At 50.0% G+C, this 16,727-nt stretch overlaps 1 protein-coding gene across 6 annotated transcripts in view; it reads left to right on the plus strand.

The window, feature by feature from the left end:
- The first annotated feature begins 7,484 nt into the window (after nucleotides 1-7,484).
- SYT6 (synaptotagmin 6) overlaps nucleotides 7,485-16,727 on the plus strand; it is a 66,583-nt gene continuing 57,340 nt past the window's right edge. The window contains exon 1 of one of the 6 annotated variants that reach the window (XM_044944525.2): nucleotides 7,485-8,139. In XM_044944525.2, coding sequence (XP_044800460.1) covers nucleotides 7,977-8,139 — 163 coding nt within the window. In that variant the 5' untranslated portion in view covers nucleotides 7,485-7,976. Of the gene's footprint in view, nucleotides 8,140-8,410; nucleotides 8,978-16,727 lie in introns of those variants that run through there. The other 5 variants (XM_044944524.2, XM_044944523.2, XM_044944522.2 and 2 more) reach the window with 5 other exon arrangements.

Raw genomic sequence — 16,727 nt, forward strand, 5'->3', positions numbered from 1 at the left:
AAAGAGGTCAAAGAACTCATTTTAAACCAATTTCACGTGTGGCCTCTCTCCACAAGTGATTATGGGCATTCTCCCAGGACAGAGCCCGTCATGGGCTGAGGGCTCTGCACGCTGTGTGTGGTTGGAGGCCAGTGCTTATGGGAAACAACATAGGACTGTATCTCACGAGCCTGGTACAGAACTGGATCTTAGTAGGATCTCAATAAATGCTGAATCAATGAATGATGTGAAAACACAGGCTCAAGTTCTGGCTCTGCCACTTGCTAGTGTGATCTCGAGACAGTTATTTTTAGCCTCTCTTGAGACCTCACCTTGTAAAAGAAAGATAATAATATCCACTTTTTAGGGCTGTTGCAGGTATGAAGTGAGACATCATTTAAGAACATGTTGTGTAAACTGTACCACTTTACAAATGTACAGGAGTAGGCATGAAGGTGGGGGCTGAGTCAGTAAAGTCATTCATGGCACTTCTAGCAAACAGAGACACATAGATGAGGCTTGGGAGCAGGGATAAAAAAGGATTTTTATTTTACTGAATGGATGGAGGCTACAATTTAGGAAACAGATTTGTTCTCTCCCGGGGGTACAACCCTTCAATTGCACAGGGAGTGGAAGGCCCCTGACCCAAAACTCACTCTGTTGAGTCCTCCTGTTTGGGTTCTGTTGAAATCAAGGATTTAAGACTTTCTAGTTTTGACAGGACCTTTTGTGGATTTGTCATTTTAATTAGTTTTGGCATTTTATCTGGTTTCTTTTCATTAGTGGAACAGCCAGAGTCCTGAGATTACAAACCCCCTCCAGGCTCCTGGGGGATAATTCCAGTCTTTGGGGTCCTGGTTTTCCCAGAACCTTGACTTGGCCCTTCCTGGAAGCCAGCTGCAGCAGAGACTCCCTAAGCTGCCCTCGGAGGAGTCTCGTCTCTGTCAAGAGCGGAGCAGCAAGCATGTCCCGAGCCATGAAGCTGTCTGGCCCCAGCCCTGTGTTTCATCAATGATACTGTTTTCTCTAGACCAGCAACCGGGTCCAAGGGGTAATTGGATGACTAAGGTCAGAGGGCCAAGACCTTTGCAAAGATACAGGAGTGACTCTTTCACTGCTCTGTAATTTCTTTCCAAGTACTTTTTCTTTATTATGAAGTCAATTTAAAAATATTATAACCTTTTTTGTAAAACAAAAAAATTATTCATACCCTCACCAGGGATCAGAAGGCCCAGATTCCAGTTATCTGCTACTTTTTAGCTTGGGTGACCAGGGACCAGTTACTTAATTTCCTCACTCACCAAATGGACTACTAGCACCCTTACATTCTAGCCTTAGGGTTGTTATAAAATTAAATGAGAGAGGGGACTTCCCTGGTGGTTCAGTGGTTAAGAGTCTGTGTTCCCAATGCAGAGGGCCTGGGTTCAATCCCTGGTCGGGGAAAAGATCCTGCACACCACAGTGAAGATCCGGCACAGCGCCCCCCCCCCCAAAATTAAATGAGAGAAATTTTCTCTTGGCAATCTTCAGTTTATGGGTTAATCTTTAGCCAATGCGCCTGCTGGCTTTCCCTGTATGGTCTGACAGAAAGAAGAAGGGGTAGGAACTGTTGTTTGTTTGAACACCTGCCATGAATCAGCCATAAAAAAATAAGCATTTAACTCCAGGCATTTAATCCTTGTATACTATAAAGCAGACCTCATATGTCCCAATCTACAGATGAAAAAGTTGAGGTTCAGAGAGCTAAGATACAGTGCCTCAAGTGATACAGTTGGTAAGTGACAGAGCCAAAAGCTGAACACAGGTCTGTCTGGCTCTAAAACCCATGCTCTTTCTTCTACACAAAGTCAGTGTGAAGAGGAGCACACTTGGCTTCTTTCCTAGCTCTTCCCCTCCAACATCATTCTCACTTCTCAGGTAATGCAGAGAGTGCCCTAGGCTCACGATGGTTAGGTCCAGCTCTAAAACTGCTTTCAGTTCAGTTCAGTCACTCAGTTGTGTCTGACTCTTTGCGACCCCATGAACTGCAGCACGCCAGGTCTCCCTGTCCATCACCAACTGCCTGAGCCTACCCAAACTCATGTCCATTAAGTCAGTGATGTCATCCAACCATCTCATCCTCTGTCGTCCCCTTCTCCTCCTGCCCTCAATCATTCCCAGCATCAAGGTCTTTTCAAATGAGTCAGCTCTTCGCATCAGGTGGCCAAAGTATTGGAGTTTCTGCTTCAACATCAGTCCTTCCAATAAACACCCAGGACCAACCTCCTTTAGGATGGACTGGGTGGATCTCCTTACAGTCCAAGGGACTCTCAAGAGTCTTCTCCAACACCACAGTTCAAAAGCATCAATTCTTCTGTGCTCAGCTTTCTTTGTAGTCCAACTCTCACATCCATACATGACTACTGGAAAAACTATAGTCTTGACTAAATGGACCTTTGTTGGCAAAGTAATGTCTCTGCTTTTTAATATGCTTTCTTTCCAAGGAGCAAGCGTCTTTAAATTTCATGGCTGCAATCACCATCTCCAGTGATTCTGGAGCCCCCCAAAATAAAGTCAGCCACTGTTTCCACTGTTTCTCCATCTATTTCCCATGAAGTGATGGGACCAGATGCCATGATCTTCGTTTTCTGAATGTTGAGCTTTAAGCCAACTTTTTCACTCTCCTTTTTTACTTTCATCAAGAGGCTCTTTAGTTCTTCTTCACTTTCTGCCATAAGGGTGGTGTCATCTGCATATCTGAGGTTATTGATATTTCTCCCAGCAATCTTGATTCCAGCTTGTGGTTCTTCCAGTCCAGCGTTTCTCATGATGTATTCTGCATATAAGTTAAATAAGCAGGGTGACAACATACAGGCTTGACGTACTCCTTTTCCTACTTGGAACCAGTCTGTTGTTCCATGTCCAGTTCTAACTGTTGCTTCCTGACCTGCATACAGATTTCTCAAGAGGCAGGTCAGGTGGTTTGGATTACAGATGATGATTTCTGACCTTGAACCTGTATCTGCTTTCCTGGTTCCCAGACTGCTTTGGCCTACAAGCATTAGTTGCTCAGTCATGTCTGACTCTGTGCGACCCTATGGACTATATAGCCTGCCAGGTTCCTCTGTCCATGGGATTCTCCAGGCAAGAATACTGGAGTGGGTTGCCATACCCTTCTTTAGGGGATCTTCCCAGGGATTGAACTCATGTCTCTGTCTCCTGCATTGGCAGGCAGGTTCTTTACCATTAGCGCCACCTAGGAAGGGCAAATATACCCTTGGCTTAGGTAGTTTGAGGTGGCTTCCCTCATAGCTCAGTTGGAAATGAATCTGCCTGCAATGCAGGAGACCCTGGTTCAATTCCTGGGTTGGGAAGAGCTACTGGAGAAGGGATAGGCTACCCACTCCAGTATGCTTGGGTTTCCCTTGTGGCTCAGCTAGTAAAGAATCCACCTGCAATGCGGGAGACCTGGGTTTGATCTCTGGGTTGGGAAGATCCCCTGGAGAAGGGAAAGGCCACCCACTCCAGTGTTCTGGCCTGGAGAATTCCGTGGACTGTATAGTCCATGGAGTCACAAAAAGTCGGACACAACTGAGTGACTTTCACTTTCACTTTAGATAGCTTGAATTTTTGAGGACCTTTCTTAAAATAAAAGCAAGATTGGACTCTCAAAAACACCTGGGCATTGACTTAGAGCTCTACAATGTCTTCTCTATCTTTCAGGGAAGGGGGAATTCCTGGAAACTCTTATAATGGCATGGAAGGGTAAGATTTGCAAAAGTCATGGAGCTTTGCCTAGAGTTGCTATGTTGGTGTGGGGGTGAGGGGTACAGGGTGACATCTGCTGGAAATACTGATAAAGCTGTTTTGGCAGAAACCCCATTGGGATTCCATGGAAGAGTGTGTTCCAAATAACGGTATAAAGTTACTCCCACTCCCCAATTCAGGACATCAACTTAATTCTTCACCACCAGAACAGGTTGAGCTGATGTCTGTTGTCTTAGAGAAAATTGAAAACCTTCACAAAAGTGGCCAGATGCTTCAGTAAGCAGGAGATTGGAGAGGTGGAGAGAGGAGATCAGTGGTCCTCAAGGTTGGGTCAGAGTCCTCTCGGCTCCAATCTGCTTAGCAAAGTGGTGGGTCTGCTTGTGTCTATTTCTCTGTATCTATGAATGTCACACTGCTCCCTTTACATCTCTGCTGGGGGTATGGAGGGGAGGAGGGAATGGGGAAAGGGTTCCCTATTTAGAAATTGCATTGAGATGGAAAGACAATATGACACATCGGCTCATGTCAAAGGAGCTCATTCTTCCCGCCTACAGCATTAGCAATTTCCTACTGAGGTTTAATTTTTCAGAAATTATTATTTTGTTTTAATTTATTTTATTTGTAGCATAACTCAACAGGACATTGCAGCTCAGAGCAGGGTGGGAAGTTTCCAAGGGCAGTCAGGCCACTGCCTAAGAGACTTGGGGTGGGGGGCAGGGGAAGTGTACTTCAGTTATTTCTGATCAGAGGAGAGCATAGGAGTGGGAGGCCGCTGGCTTTTGCCTCAAACCTCCTCTCACCTTGCCTCTTGCCTCACCTCCACCCCCTTCTCCTGCTTCTGAGCAGTCTGGCCTGGGGAGTGGGGGGAATCTGGTTTACAAAGCTCCAGCCAGGACTGTACAGGAATGACAGTAACAAGGGAGGAGAAGCCCAAAGAGAGTCTGGACATTTTAAACTCACCCTCTTCTTCAGAGCCAGAAAAACCTCACTCCCTGCTTCTTTTCCCTGCTCAGCTTTCTCCTTTCCTCTCCTGTAAAATCCTAGAGTGTGGTTGCTGGAAGAAGCCTCCAAGAGCTTCTCATCCCACTTAGTTATCTTGTCAATAAAGAAACCAAGACTGCCCCGGGGCTGGTTTGGTGTACCAGCCCTGGGACCCAGCCCCCCTGGGGCACAGCTCTGTGCCCTCGTTTGCCTATGCCTTGCTGGCTCTGTGCCTCCTTCACTTTCCCATCTTTAACCCAAAAACTTAGAATGTTTTCCTGGGACTTCCCTGGCAGTCCAGTGGTTAAGACTCTTAACTTCCACTGCAGGGTGTGTGGGTTGGATCCCTGGTCAGGGAAAGAAGATCCTGCAAGCCAAAGAGAGGACAAAGAAGAATCTTCTTCTGAGAGATAAGAGTTGAGGGGTAACAATTTCACTTCTTTCTCTCCTCCCCTACCCGGGTCTGAATAGGACTCTGGAGTCTGAATTTAGTCTTTTCATATGGAAAGAAACCTAGATGTGTTTTGGGAGTGGGCTTGCAGTCTAAAGGGATTCTAAAGAGGAAAGAGTCCCATCTTTACATGAGGATTTTTTCTTTCTGCTTTGTGGCTGGTTATGTGACCAAATGTATCAGCAATTAACTGTGGGGAGAGGGCAGGAAGATGACAACTAGGGCAGAGCTTTTCTCTTAATGTAAGAATTATTAAATAACTACGTTTCTCTTTTATCTCTCTTTGTGAATCAGTGTTTCTTTATGGGCCCCTTTATAAATATGCCAGTTCTGTGTCTCTCTGTTCTCAGCATCTCTGTCTTATATTTGTCTCGCTACATGTCCCTCTCATCCTCTGCCTCTCCATGTGTCTCTCTTTCTCTTATCTCTGTCTCTGTCATCACCCTCATACGCACACACGATCACTTACACAGTCCAAATTCAATAGTTATTGACTGAACGGGGAGCCTGAGCCCCTTGCCCACAGCCCTGTCAGAGCGAACCTTTTTCTCCCCTTGTGGTTGAGAAATGCCAGGTCCGGAGCTGCTGCCGGGGCGCCAGAGACGCTGCAGAGTTGCCTGCCGAGTGTGGAGGCAGAATCCGGGAACAATGAGAAATTATCTGTTAATTCTCGGTTCCTGCCACCTGCTCTGCTCCGAACAGGCTCCTTTGCCTTCAGTTTAGATGCAAATTCCCTCACTCGTTGTAAAGCAAAATATTGATTTCCCTGCATCACAGGCCTGGGCCCTTGGAACGGACCAGTGTTTTTTTCATTCTCTGCAAAGGCAAAACAAGGCGCTTTGTTCTGCAAATTTCCCCAGGAACTGGAGCAGGGGAGGGAGAACTTGCTGCTGCTGAGTAACAGAGCTGCCTTAAACAGGGGCAAAGAGCAGTTAGTCTCCATTTGTTATTTTATATAAACACAAATCTACCCCCTCAGAAATTGCTAATGAGTGTGTGACAAGGGGCCTCTGAGCTCCAGTCTCTCCAGGTGGTGGAGGGAAAACTGATGGGACCTCTGGGCTCCTCAGGTGGGTTCTTTTTTTTTTTTTTTTTCCTACTTTGTTTGTATCTGGACCCAGGAACCACATCCCAGATACTCCTTTCCTATCAGGTGGGTTCTTAAAGCCTCATTCGTTCTTGGCAGTGCAACTGAGCACCTCTCACAGGAAGGTGGCCTGGATTGCATTGTGTGGCTGGGATCATGTCTTCTCAATCACTCCTGCCTGAGTTCCAAGTCCTCCCCTATCGCAAGCTCCTGAAGTCAGAGTGGAAGCTTTGAACCCGCCGCAATTGCCCGGCCTACCTCCCTCTTCTAATGGGGTGCCCATGCCACCAGTTGCATCAACGGAGCCTTCAGCACCATGGACAGAGCTAGGAAGCGCAGGCGGTTTGCCAGGGTCCTCTTAAGCGTCGTCTTGACCCTCCGTACCCGGGGCACTAGCTGCCCAGGGCTGTCAAGGGCCGGCTAGCGCAGATGGCACACGATGGAGACCGCCAGGAGCTGGGGCTCCGAATCTCCTCTCTCCGGGAAGTGAGTCACCGCCGGAGCCACTTCCAATTAGCGTGTTAATTAGGAGGAAAGACCCTCCTCCTCCACCCGCCACCCAGATACACACCAGCCCCCTGGCTTTCAGAGACCGCAGCTAAAGTTTCCTTCTCAGCTCCGGGAAGGCAAAGGGACTTGAACCTGGAGTTTCGGCTGAACCCCACAGAGGAAGAGGCCCACCCGCCGACCAGCCGAGAACGCAAGATTTTTGTGACAGGCCCCGCAGGGGCCTGGCGGCTGTCCACAGACCTCCAGGTTGAAAGGGGCACCTAAAAGCCCCCTCAGTCAACCTGCTTCTGGACCTTACGCCACAGTTCCGAGAGGGGAGTTCTGCCCAGTCTAGCCTCAATCCTTCCGTTTAAATTTCGGTCCTTTTGGCTCTTGTTATGCTTATCAGCAAGCGTAACGTCGGTAGTGTTACACCGATGCGGGGACATGGGTCTGGCGGGAACCGAGGGCCCTCTTGAAACGCCCCCCGTTCTTATTCGCCAGAAACTTTCCCCTCCGGTTGCCATGGAGAGAGACGGCCGCTGCCTCCCGTCGCCATAGCAACGTGCGGGTACCGCGGACAGCAGTAATGAGGGGCTCAGAAAGTCTTTTTGCAGTTCGCATCGCCCCACAGTCTTGGGGTCTTCTGCCTTCGAAGCTGGCACAGGGGAGCAAGTCTGACTAACTTCCCCGATTAGGAACCTTGGCCAAGGTCCTCCCACTCCTAGCAGGGACATCCATCTTTCTAGAATAGGTTTCTCCATTTCGTTGCCACTTGTGTGGCACGTGGCAATTTACCCAGTGTTTTCACAACCGCTGTCTTTACATCTCCCCGCAGCCCGTGAAGCACACGTTTTCATTTGTACCCTTTTCACAGGGAGGAAAAATTGAGGTTCAGGGAGGCCCAAGGTCACACCAGGCCGTGAATGCGGAGCCGGATCCTAGGCTCTTTCCCAGGTCTTGAACCCTCCAGGATGCGGGACAACTCGGTCCCTCCGCCTCGAACCGCCCGGACTCAGACCGGTCGCTGAGTGTAGAGGCGGCGGCCGTGAGGCGCCAGACTTGCCAGCTGCCGCGGGATGCCACGTGAGGGGCGGAGACCCTGCGGGGAAGTGATTAAAAGCCGAACGGAGCCGGAGGGGGCCGCTGCGGGGAGGGTCTTCTTGGAGCCGCCTTGCCCCGCCCCAGTCCGGCCGCGGCGCGGGTTCCGGCGGCTGCTTGGAGGGCTGCGGTGTCCGGGGCATGAGTGGGGTGCGGGGGACCGGGGAGCCTCGGTGCCAGGCGGCGCTCGCGGTCCTGGCCTCTCTGTGCCGGGCCCGGCCGCCCCCTCTCGGGCTGGACGTGGAGACTTGTCGGAGCTTCGAGCTAGAGCCCCCAGAGCGGAGTCCGAGCGCTGCCGACTCAGGTAACAGGAAAGCAGAGGCCCCTTCCCTTCCTGGAGTCTCGCCCTGGCTGTCCCTGCTCTCCAAAGCCCCAGCCTCGGGAACCCCGGAGCCTATGTGGAGAACTCTAGCTCAGGATTCTGGATTCGGATCCAGCCCCGGCTAGTGCACTGGCCATCGCTCGCAGGACAAGCATAGAGACGCGAAGGGGATCCGGGAGGGAGAGAATACCCTGCTTAAACCTGTGTGACTCTGCGGGGCCCCTGCGGAAAGCCGGGCTGCAAGGACGCGGCTCCCCTCGGGGCCTCAGTTTCCCTCTTGCTCTCTCTGCTTGCCCCGCGGGCGATCTTCCCGCGGAGGGGGTCCGTGGAGCAAGCAGGAGACCAGGGACATCCCGGCTGAGGAAGTAACTCGTCTTTTCGGAGGGTGTCAAGGTCCCTGGGTGCGTCTGTCGGTCTGTCCCGTCAGTTTATCTGATCTCTCGGGGAAGGCGGCCCCAGCCCCCTGGGTCTCTCAGGGAGAAACTTGGGTCTGCGCCTGGCACGAGGTCTTTGTGTCCGGGTGTCTCCGACTGCGAGTGGCTTTCTGCGTCTCCGCTGGGGGGCGGGGGGCGGGGTGGGGGAGGGTGTCTCGGCATCCTCCCCACCGCACCCCCTACTCCCCACCCCTATAACTCGCTCCCTCGGTCTCTCTGTGACTCACTCGGACTCGGGGCCGATGAGCGACGGAGCCGGTGTCTCTTGCCGACTTCGCCAAGCGGGCGACTCCTGCCCGAACGGCGCGGACCCTGCGCCGGACGCAGTCCCAGGCGGCTGCCGAGCCCAGGAGGGAGACCGAGCCGGGTCGAGCTCGCCGGAGCCGGTGAGTCGGGAGCGCGAGCCCCGCGGGGCCCGGGCCTGGCGCGCGACTGCGGCGTCTCCCGGGAGTCGCGACAGCGGGAATGGCGTGTCGCGCCCTGGCGGCGGGAACCGCGGGAGGGTGGGCGGCGTGGCGGCCGGCCCGCCGCGGGTATTTACCTGCCTCACCCGCGCCGCGCGGCCGCGCTCACCCCCGGCAGCCGGGCTTCTTTGTCCGGATCCCGATGTCTGGAGGGTCCTGGGCGGGAGGGAGTAACGCGCGATGGGGAGAGGCTGGGGGCAGTGTGAAGCCTCGAAAGAGAATACGGAGTGGGGGTGGGGAGGTCCTGCAGGGACCCGGGCTCCGGGGTTCCTTTGGCTCCACAGACTCCACCCCTCCTTGTACCCCAACCCTGACCCCCGCGGCGCTGGGCCTAGAGATACGCTGGGGTCGCCCCGCGGCGGCGCATCATCCGCGCGGGAGAGGGAGGAGGGGGCCCCGAGAGGCGGGAATTTTATCTCCACGCGCTTCTCCTGGGACCAGAAGAGGGGACTGGAGCTGCGGTTCTGGAAGGAGATACAGGTGGAGTAAGCTCTCCAGAGGCCGTAGGTTCCAGGGCCCTGTTTTCACTTGAGGTTAAAGGTCGGAGATGTAGCTAGGTCCTAGGTTAGGAAGAGGGCCGCTGGGGAATAGGGGAGAGGGAGGAGGGTAGTGGCCCCGGGGAGGCTTGTGTGCGTGAGGGGGCTGTGTCCAACCGTGGAGCGGGTGGAGCCCACCTCGGCTCTGTGTGGGTTGTAGGGGGCGCTGCTCCCCCCAACTCTGGTCCTGGCAGTGTTTAATCAATGAGCTGATTACTGCAGCAGAAAGGACTGAGGTTAGATATGCAGAAGAACTTTTAGAGGGTTGTACGGTGGTGGAGGTCGATTCTTCTTGAAGAATCTCTGAACAAATTAGGCCCAGTAAGTATTATCAGATTTTGGTTCTCAGGTGCCATCACCTCCTGCACTACCCAACTCCGTATGCCTGTCAGACACACAATTTTCCCCAAGTCAGGGAGTCTCTTCCTGCCTGCCTCCCCAGCTCCCTTCCCTTCTTTGCTCCAATGATCCTTCTCCAGTGGGTCTCTTAATGCTTGCTCTGACCCCCTCAGACCCTAAATTCAAGCTGAGAACACACCTGTCGAGTTCTGGATGGAGACTGTTCCTCCTGTCTGTTTAGAGCAGAAATGCTAAGGGTGGGGGGCAGCTGGCATTCATATGTACACATCCTGATACAGGGAGGCATTGTTGTTCTGACTTCAGAGGGACACCGCATAGTCTGCAATGACAGGTACCTGGATGGCCAGGCTGGGGATGAGGGAAGGCTGAGGAGTAAGAGCCAGCAGGCCCAGATGAATCAGTATGCCTTCCCTGCAGGCTGCTTCAGAGAGCAAGGTTGAATTGTCAGCCCTGGGGAACTTTAACTTTGGCTGCTGAGTCACAAGCCCTGGGGCCAAGCTGTGGGGGGAGGGGTCTGAAAAGGATGGGAGAGGCAGAAGACCCTTGTTCAGAGCAGGAAAAAGAAAAATGGTTAAGTGTGGCTTTGGGATCTTGGAGGCTTAGGTGTGCATGGAGTCTGGGGTGATGCTGTGGAATTTGGGATCAGGCCCTGAGGTATCCCACACCCAGGCATCCCAGAACAACTGCATTCCAGAACAACTGTCTGGGTCCAGATTCTCCATTCAGAGAAATGCTGCATCTTTTCATTTGCAGTTTCATGAAAAATGCAAGTGATGAGAGTATTCCCAGATCCCTTTGCCATTGAATGTTTTCCTCTGCCTTTCTACTCCTGTAAGTCTCTAGCTCATGTAATTTTAAGTAACACCCTGAGATTCAACAACTGAGATTCTGACTCTACTATCATTTTCGGGGACCCTCTTACATGCCAAGGTCTGTGATACGAATTGCACAAGAAATCTCAATCAGACCCTGAATTGGAAACATCTGTACACAGCTATCTGAACTAAAAGCAAGTCCTATCTTTTCTTTAAAAACTCTAAAGGTAAAGGGTCTGCTTTCCTTCTTACTATCCACCTGCGCTCACGCCCCACCCCCACCCCCACCCCAGGGATACTAGCAGGCAGTTCTTCACCTTTCTTTGTGTCCTTTGCCTTATGGAGGTGAATAAACTTTTTTTTCATAAGCCAAGTTGCAGAGTGTTAGGTGTGGGTAGCTTGGGTTCTGATAGCATTCTCAAGGTAGTAAGAAGTACAGAGTTGTTCCAGAAAATGCAAGGATCTGTTGAGAGAGCCTGAGCGGCCCTGCCCCTCCCAGGCTGGCAGGCAGGAATGATTATTCTCTGGTGCACTTATGGCCATGAGATATATGTGATGTTTGTTCACTTTTCTAATGACTCTGGACATGTTCTGTGATTCAGCCACCTGGCTTTGAAGTTGGCCTTTTGCAGCACAGATAGTATTTCTCCTGCTTGTAATGCCAAATTAAATGCACAGCATTTCATCCAAGCACACACAAAAAAAGTTCTGTTTCTGTAACTGAGTCAGTCCCTCACTCCTTGATGGAAGGAAGGAATTCTGCAGGTTTTGCCCTCTCTGGGGAAAAGTGCAATACAGAATCCTTTAGAACCCATGGTGATGATATTCAGACTATGGTGTGTCTTGGGCTTTAAGATTCCAGAACCAGGATCAAGGATCTAGGAGTTGTAGAGCCCTTGGATTTACAGTTCTAGAAGTTACCTTCTCTCTGTGTGGGAACTTCAAGAGTGGGGATGGTAGATACAGAATGTTCTATCCTCCCAAGCTCTGCACAAAAGATATGTTCTTTTCTAATTGTTCTAGCATGACTGTGTCCTCCCTGTCCACAGAGTTGGAGTATGATGTGTGACTGAAAATAATGAGGACTAGGATTGAAGCATGTGGATCAGGCCAGGTTATTTTTAGATCTGTATAAGGCTTCCCTTGGAGAAGGTGATGGCACCCCACTCCAGTACTCTTGCCTGGAAAATCCCATGGACGGAGGAGCCTGGTAGGCTGGAGTCCACGGGGTCACGAAGAGTCGGACACGACTGAGCGACTTCACTTTCACTTTTCACTTTCCTGCAGTGGAGAAGGAAATGGCAACCCACTCCAGTGTTCTTGCCTGGAGAATCCCAGGGACGGGGGAGCCTGTTGGGCTGCCATCTATGGGGTCGCCCAGAGTCGGACACGACTGAAGCGACTTAGCAGCAGCAGCAGCAGCAGCAGCAGCAGGGCTTCCCTGGTGACTCAGATGGTAAAGAATCTGCCAGCAATGCAGGAGACCCAGGTTCAACCCCTGGGTCAGGAAGATCCCCTGGAGAGGGAAATGGCAAGCCACTCCAGTATTCTTGCCCGGAGAATTCCAAGGACAGTGGAGCCTGGTGGGCTACAGTCCATGGGGTTGCAAAGAGTCAAATATGACTGAGTAACACTTTCACTTTCCCACAGAACTGTCTGGAGTGGGGTGGGGGGTAGGGGGAACATAGGGTAAGAGAAAAGTCCTGACGCAGCTAAGTGGCACCCCTGCTAGTCCAACTTAGGAAAAGATGCCTAAAAACAGAAGGTGGAGAAAAAAGGGGGAAATTTTTAAAAATAAAAACAGAAGGACACAGCCACAGTTAGGAATTGAAAGCAGAGGGACTGAAAAGTGGAAGTGAGCAGTACATCCAGCTCTGGATTCTCCAGGTATATGATACTACCTTATCCCTCCCTTCTCTCTATGCAGGGACTGAACTGTTTTTCTTGCTCCATGAGGTCCAGGCAAACCTCTTTTCTCACTGGTTGCAGGTATAAACAGGGAGATGCAGGTGGAGGAAAAAGAATCCAACTTTCTGTCTGCCCCTCTCCCCATCATCCCAGCCTTGACTGCTCCATTCAGAAGGGCCACATATCCTGACCACCAGGCAGAAAGGTACAGTTACCATCCACCAAAATAATAATACTAAAATAATCCCTAAATTAATGCCAATGCTCTGTTAGCTATGACACTCCATATTAGTCTCTGATTTATCCCTGAATCCTCTAATGGTGGTGGAAACAGGCACCCAGTCATAAAGCTTGGTGCGGCTGTAATTAGTCCAGCATTGTCTCTCCTCATCACAGCTTTTCCAAGAGCATTAATTCCTTCTCTGTTTGGACTCCACTAATTATCCCCATCAGTAGTTCAGCCTGGATCTCTGAAAGAAGGAAAGGAAACAAAGGCTTCCTGCTTCCCCTCCCCCTAACCCTGAATTTTAATTATACCAGGTTCTCCTAATAAATTTATAAGCAGTGCTTATTATTAATGGAAGATGTATGTGAGCCTCAGAACAAAATAGCCTTCATTGTCCCAACACACACACACTCTCTCTCTCTCAGGGATTTCTCAGGTACATTTCCAGATGGGACTTTTCCAGGGGCCATTGATTATTTGCCTGATGGCTATAGTTTCTGCATCTTCAGGGAAGGAGAAAGAGATGGGGGGTGAGGAGGCTGGCCCCCAGAATTCTGTCCAGGTTCAGAGGGTCAGGCTAAAAACCTGAAGATGCTCCCCACCCTCTCCTAATTATAATGAAGAAATGCCTCCCCAGCTTCTTTGCCCAGACTTTGCCTCTGGAACACTTCAGCTCTGCCTCCAGACCCCTCAGGGAACTGCTCAAGACCCTGGGCTTCAACATCAGAAAGTCCCCAGTTCAGATCTCAACTCTTCCGCTTAGGTACACTTTGTACAAGTTACTACCTTAACATCTCTCACATAGTTACTTTATCTTTGAGAAAGTGAAAGTGAAAGTGAAGTCGCTCAGTTGTGTCCGACTCTTTGGGACCCCGTGGACTATAGCCCACCAGGCTCCTCTGTCCATGGGATTCTCCAGGCAAGAATCCTGGAGTGGGTTGCCATTTCCTTCTCCAGAGGATCTTCCCAACCCAGGGATCGAATCTGGGTCTCCCGCATTGCAGGCAGACGCTTTACCCTCTGAGCCACCAGGGAAGCCCTTCTTTGAGAGATGAATACTAATTTCTTAGGGAGGATGTAAAGATTAAGAGATCTTGTAAGGGGCACAACACTTACTATATAGAAATAAATAACAAATACTGTTACTAGGGCTTCCTTGGTGGCTCAGATAGTTAAGAACCTGCCCACAATGCAGGAAATGTAAGAGACATGGGTTTGACCCTGGGTTGGGAAGATGCCCTGGAGAAGAGCATGGCAACCCACTCCAGTATTCTTGCCTAGAGAATCCCATGGACAGAGAAGCCTAGTGGGCTACAGTAGTCCATGGGGTCAGAAAGAGTCGGACGCGTCTGAGCAACTAACACTTTCATTACTAGTCTTCGTATTAATGGTTCTGACCAGAGTCTTTTCCCTTCCTAGATTAGACACTGCACCTTCCAGGGTTTGGGGCCTCTGAGTTTCTTGCTGGCTGCTCCCTGAGTTGTGCAGGTCTGTGCCTCCAGCTGCGTCTGCCCGGGAGCTCCTTCACTGAGGCAGCTTTCGCTCTGCAGAGCCTGACATTGCCCATTTCTAAGGGTCCATCAGCGACCCCAGACCCTGCAGCCAGCTTTCTCCAGCTTTGAGGGGAGCAGAGGAAATGGTCCTTTCTTTTCACTTCCTCTCTCCAGTTTATCTTTTCAATTAGTCTGTTAGCAAGAATGTCTTCCTGACACGGAAGCCCATTAGAAAAATGGGAACAATAGCAAGCGATGAGAAAGGCTGATAAATCCTAACACTATGGGTGGAGAGAAGAGGAGGGAGCACTGGAGTATCAGGGCTCTGTCTCTGGAGAAAAAAGTGTCAGTGGGGAGATAAGAAATGCCTGGGTTGCTAATTAATAGCCTACCATTTTCCAGAGAGAGAGGGAGGCCATGAGCCATCCCCGCTGTCAGACAATCTCACTTAAGGTGACAGGCAGGTCCTGCCCTGATGGCCTTCAGGGAATCATCAGGAAAGAAGGGGCCTTATCATCATCACCAGAAAAGAAGGGTCTTAAAGTCTCTCACATGTTTGCCCCCTGGTCCCATGTCCCACTTCCCTGCCTCAATGGCCAAGCTTTGGGTTCATTCTGTACCCAGTGAACTATTACCCACCACAAAAACAAAAACCAGAAAGAAATAACAGCAACTTACCTTTGGGAACTTTCACCATATATTGGGCTTCCCCGATGGCTCAGTGGGTAAAGAATCCACCTGGCAATGCAGGAGACACAGGAGGCACGGTTCAATCCCTGAGTTGGGAAGATCCCCTGGAGGAGGAAATGCAACCCACTCCAGCATTCTTGCCTGAAAAATCCTGTGGACAGAGGAGCCTGGTGGGAGTCTACAGTCCAAAGGATTGCAAATAGTCGGACACGACTGAGCGACTAAGCACATACACCATGTATCCAGCATTGTGCTCAAGGCCTTACTTCATCTAATATTTACAGTGATTCTTTGAAGTAAAAGAGACCAATGTTTGGAGGAGTTAAGTAACTTGTTCAAGGTCACACAGTTGATGAGCGTGCTCTGTGGTCATTCTGGCACTGGTGCTCAGTGGAGATGTCCGCCTCATGTCTCTGAGCACTTCCCCAGTCCAGGCTAGAACCCACGTGCCCTGCACAGCACCAGATCACCGAGTGTGTTTCCGAAGCCAAGTCCCATCGCCGTCTGCTCTCCCAAAGGCTGCTGGGTAATTGGTCAGTATGGTTCCCCAAACCAGGTGCCCATAAAATACTGGTCTCCTCTGATACCTAATACTGAGTAATGGACTTCTTTTCCCCAGTTTCCAAGCAAACTTTGCAAAAGCATAGTACGTTCTGCATTGTACATTTTTCTTCCATGAATTTCTTCTTATTCCTTTGGAGCTTGTTCACCAGCTGGTTGCTGACAGTAATGGCAAAACAACTGAACAGTGAATACTGACAGAAAAACTTGGAGATGTGAGATCTTTCACATAGTATGTATTACATCTTGAGATACAGGGAGATCTAGCTATAATATATATGTATTATAATACATATTATATAGAGACATAATAGAATAATTGTATTATATTAATATGTATATTATATAATAGAATAATTGTATTATTTTTACTGGCAAGATTGTTCCTAGTTTGTAATGATAAAGTTAAAGCTATCTCTCTTATTAGTGTTCATGGTTTGCATGTGTTCTGCCCACTAAACAAATTTTAAAATTGAAAGATGTTCAAAATCAGACTGGGCAGAACTAGACAATTCTAATAAAAATAGCAAATATTTATTATATGGCTTACTACATTCTAGGCACTGTCCTTTGCACTTTTGATACACTTGACCTCATTTAAATCTCACAATGACCCTATCAGGCAGATATATTACTCTACCCATTTTACAGATGATGAAACAGAGTCTGAGAGAGATTAAGAGTCACAGTTGATAACCAGTAGAGATGGACATTGAATGAGCCCAGTCTGACTCCAAGACAATGCTTCTTTCTCTCCAGGCTGAAGGGGAAATAAAGAAGGAAAAGGAGAGGAAGGAAGAATAGAAATACAAACACTTAGGAAGTTCGTCCTCTTTTTCAATGTGTAGGACTTTCTCCCTTACCAGAGGCTTGCCTCTCTTTCTTTTATTGGAGGATAATTGCTTTACAATGCTGTGGTGGTCTCTGCCATACGTCAGCACGACTCGGTCATAATTATATATATACATCCCCTCCTTCTTTAGCCTCCCTCCACAACCCCTTGCCGCCTCCCCAGGTAGTCACAGAGCGCCAGGCCGGGCTCTCTGTGTTGCACCGCAGCTTCCTGCTAGTTATCTCTATTAC

The sequence above is a fragment of the Bubalus bubalis genome, chromosome 6 (assembly GCF_019923935.1).
Source record: "Bubalus bubalis isolate 160015118507 breed Murrah chromosome 6, NDDB_SH_1, whole genome shotgun sequence".
Lineage (NCBI taxonomy): Eukaryota > Metazoa > Chordata > Mammalia > Artiodactyla > Bovidae > Bubalus > Bubalus bubalis.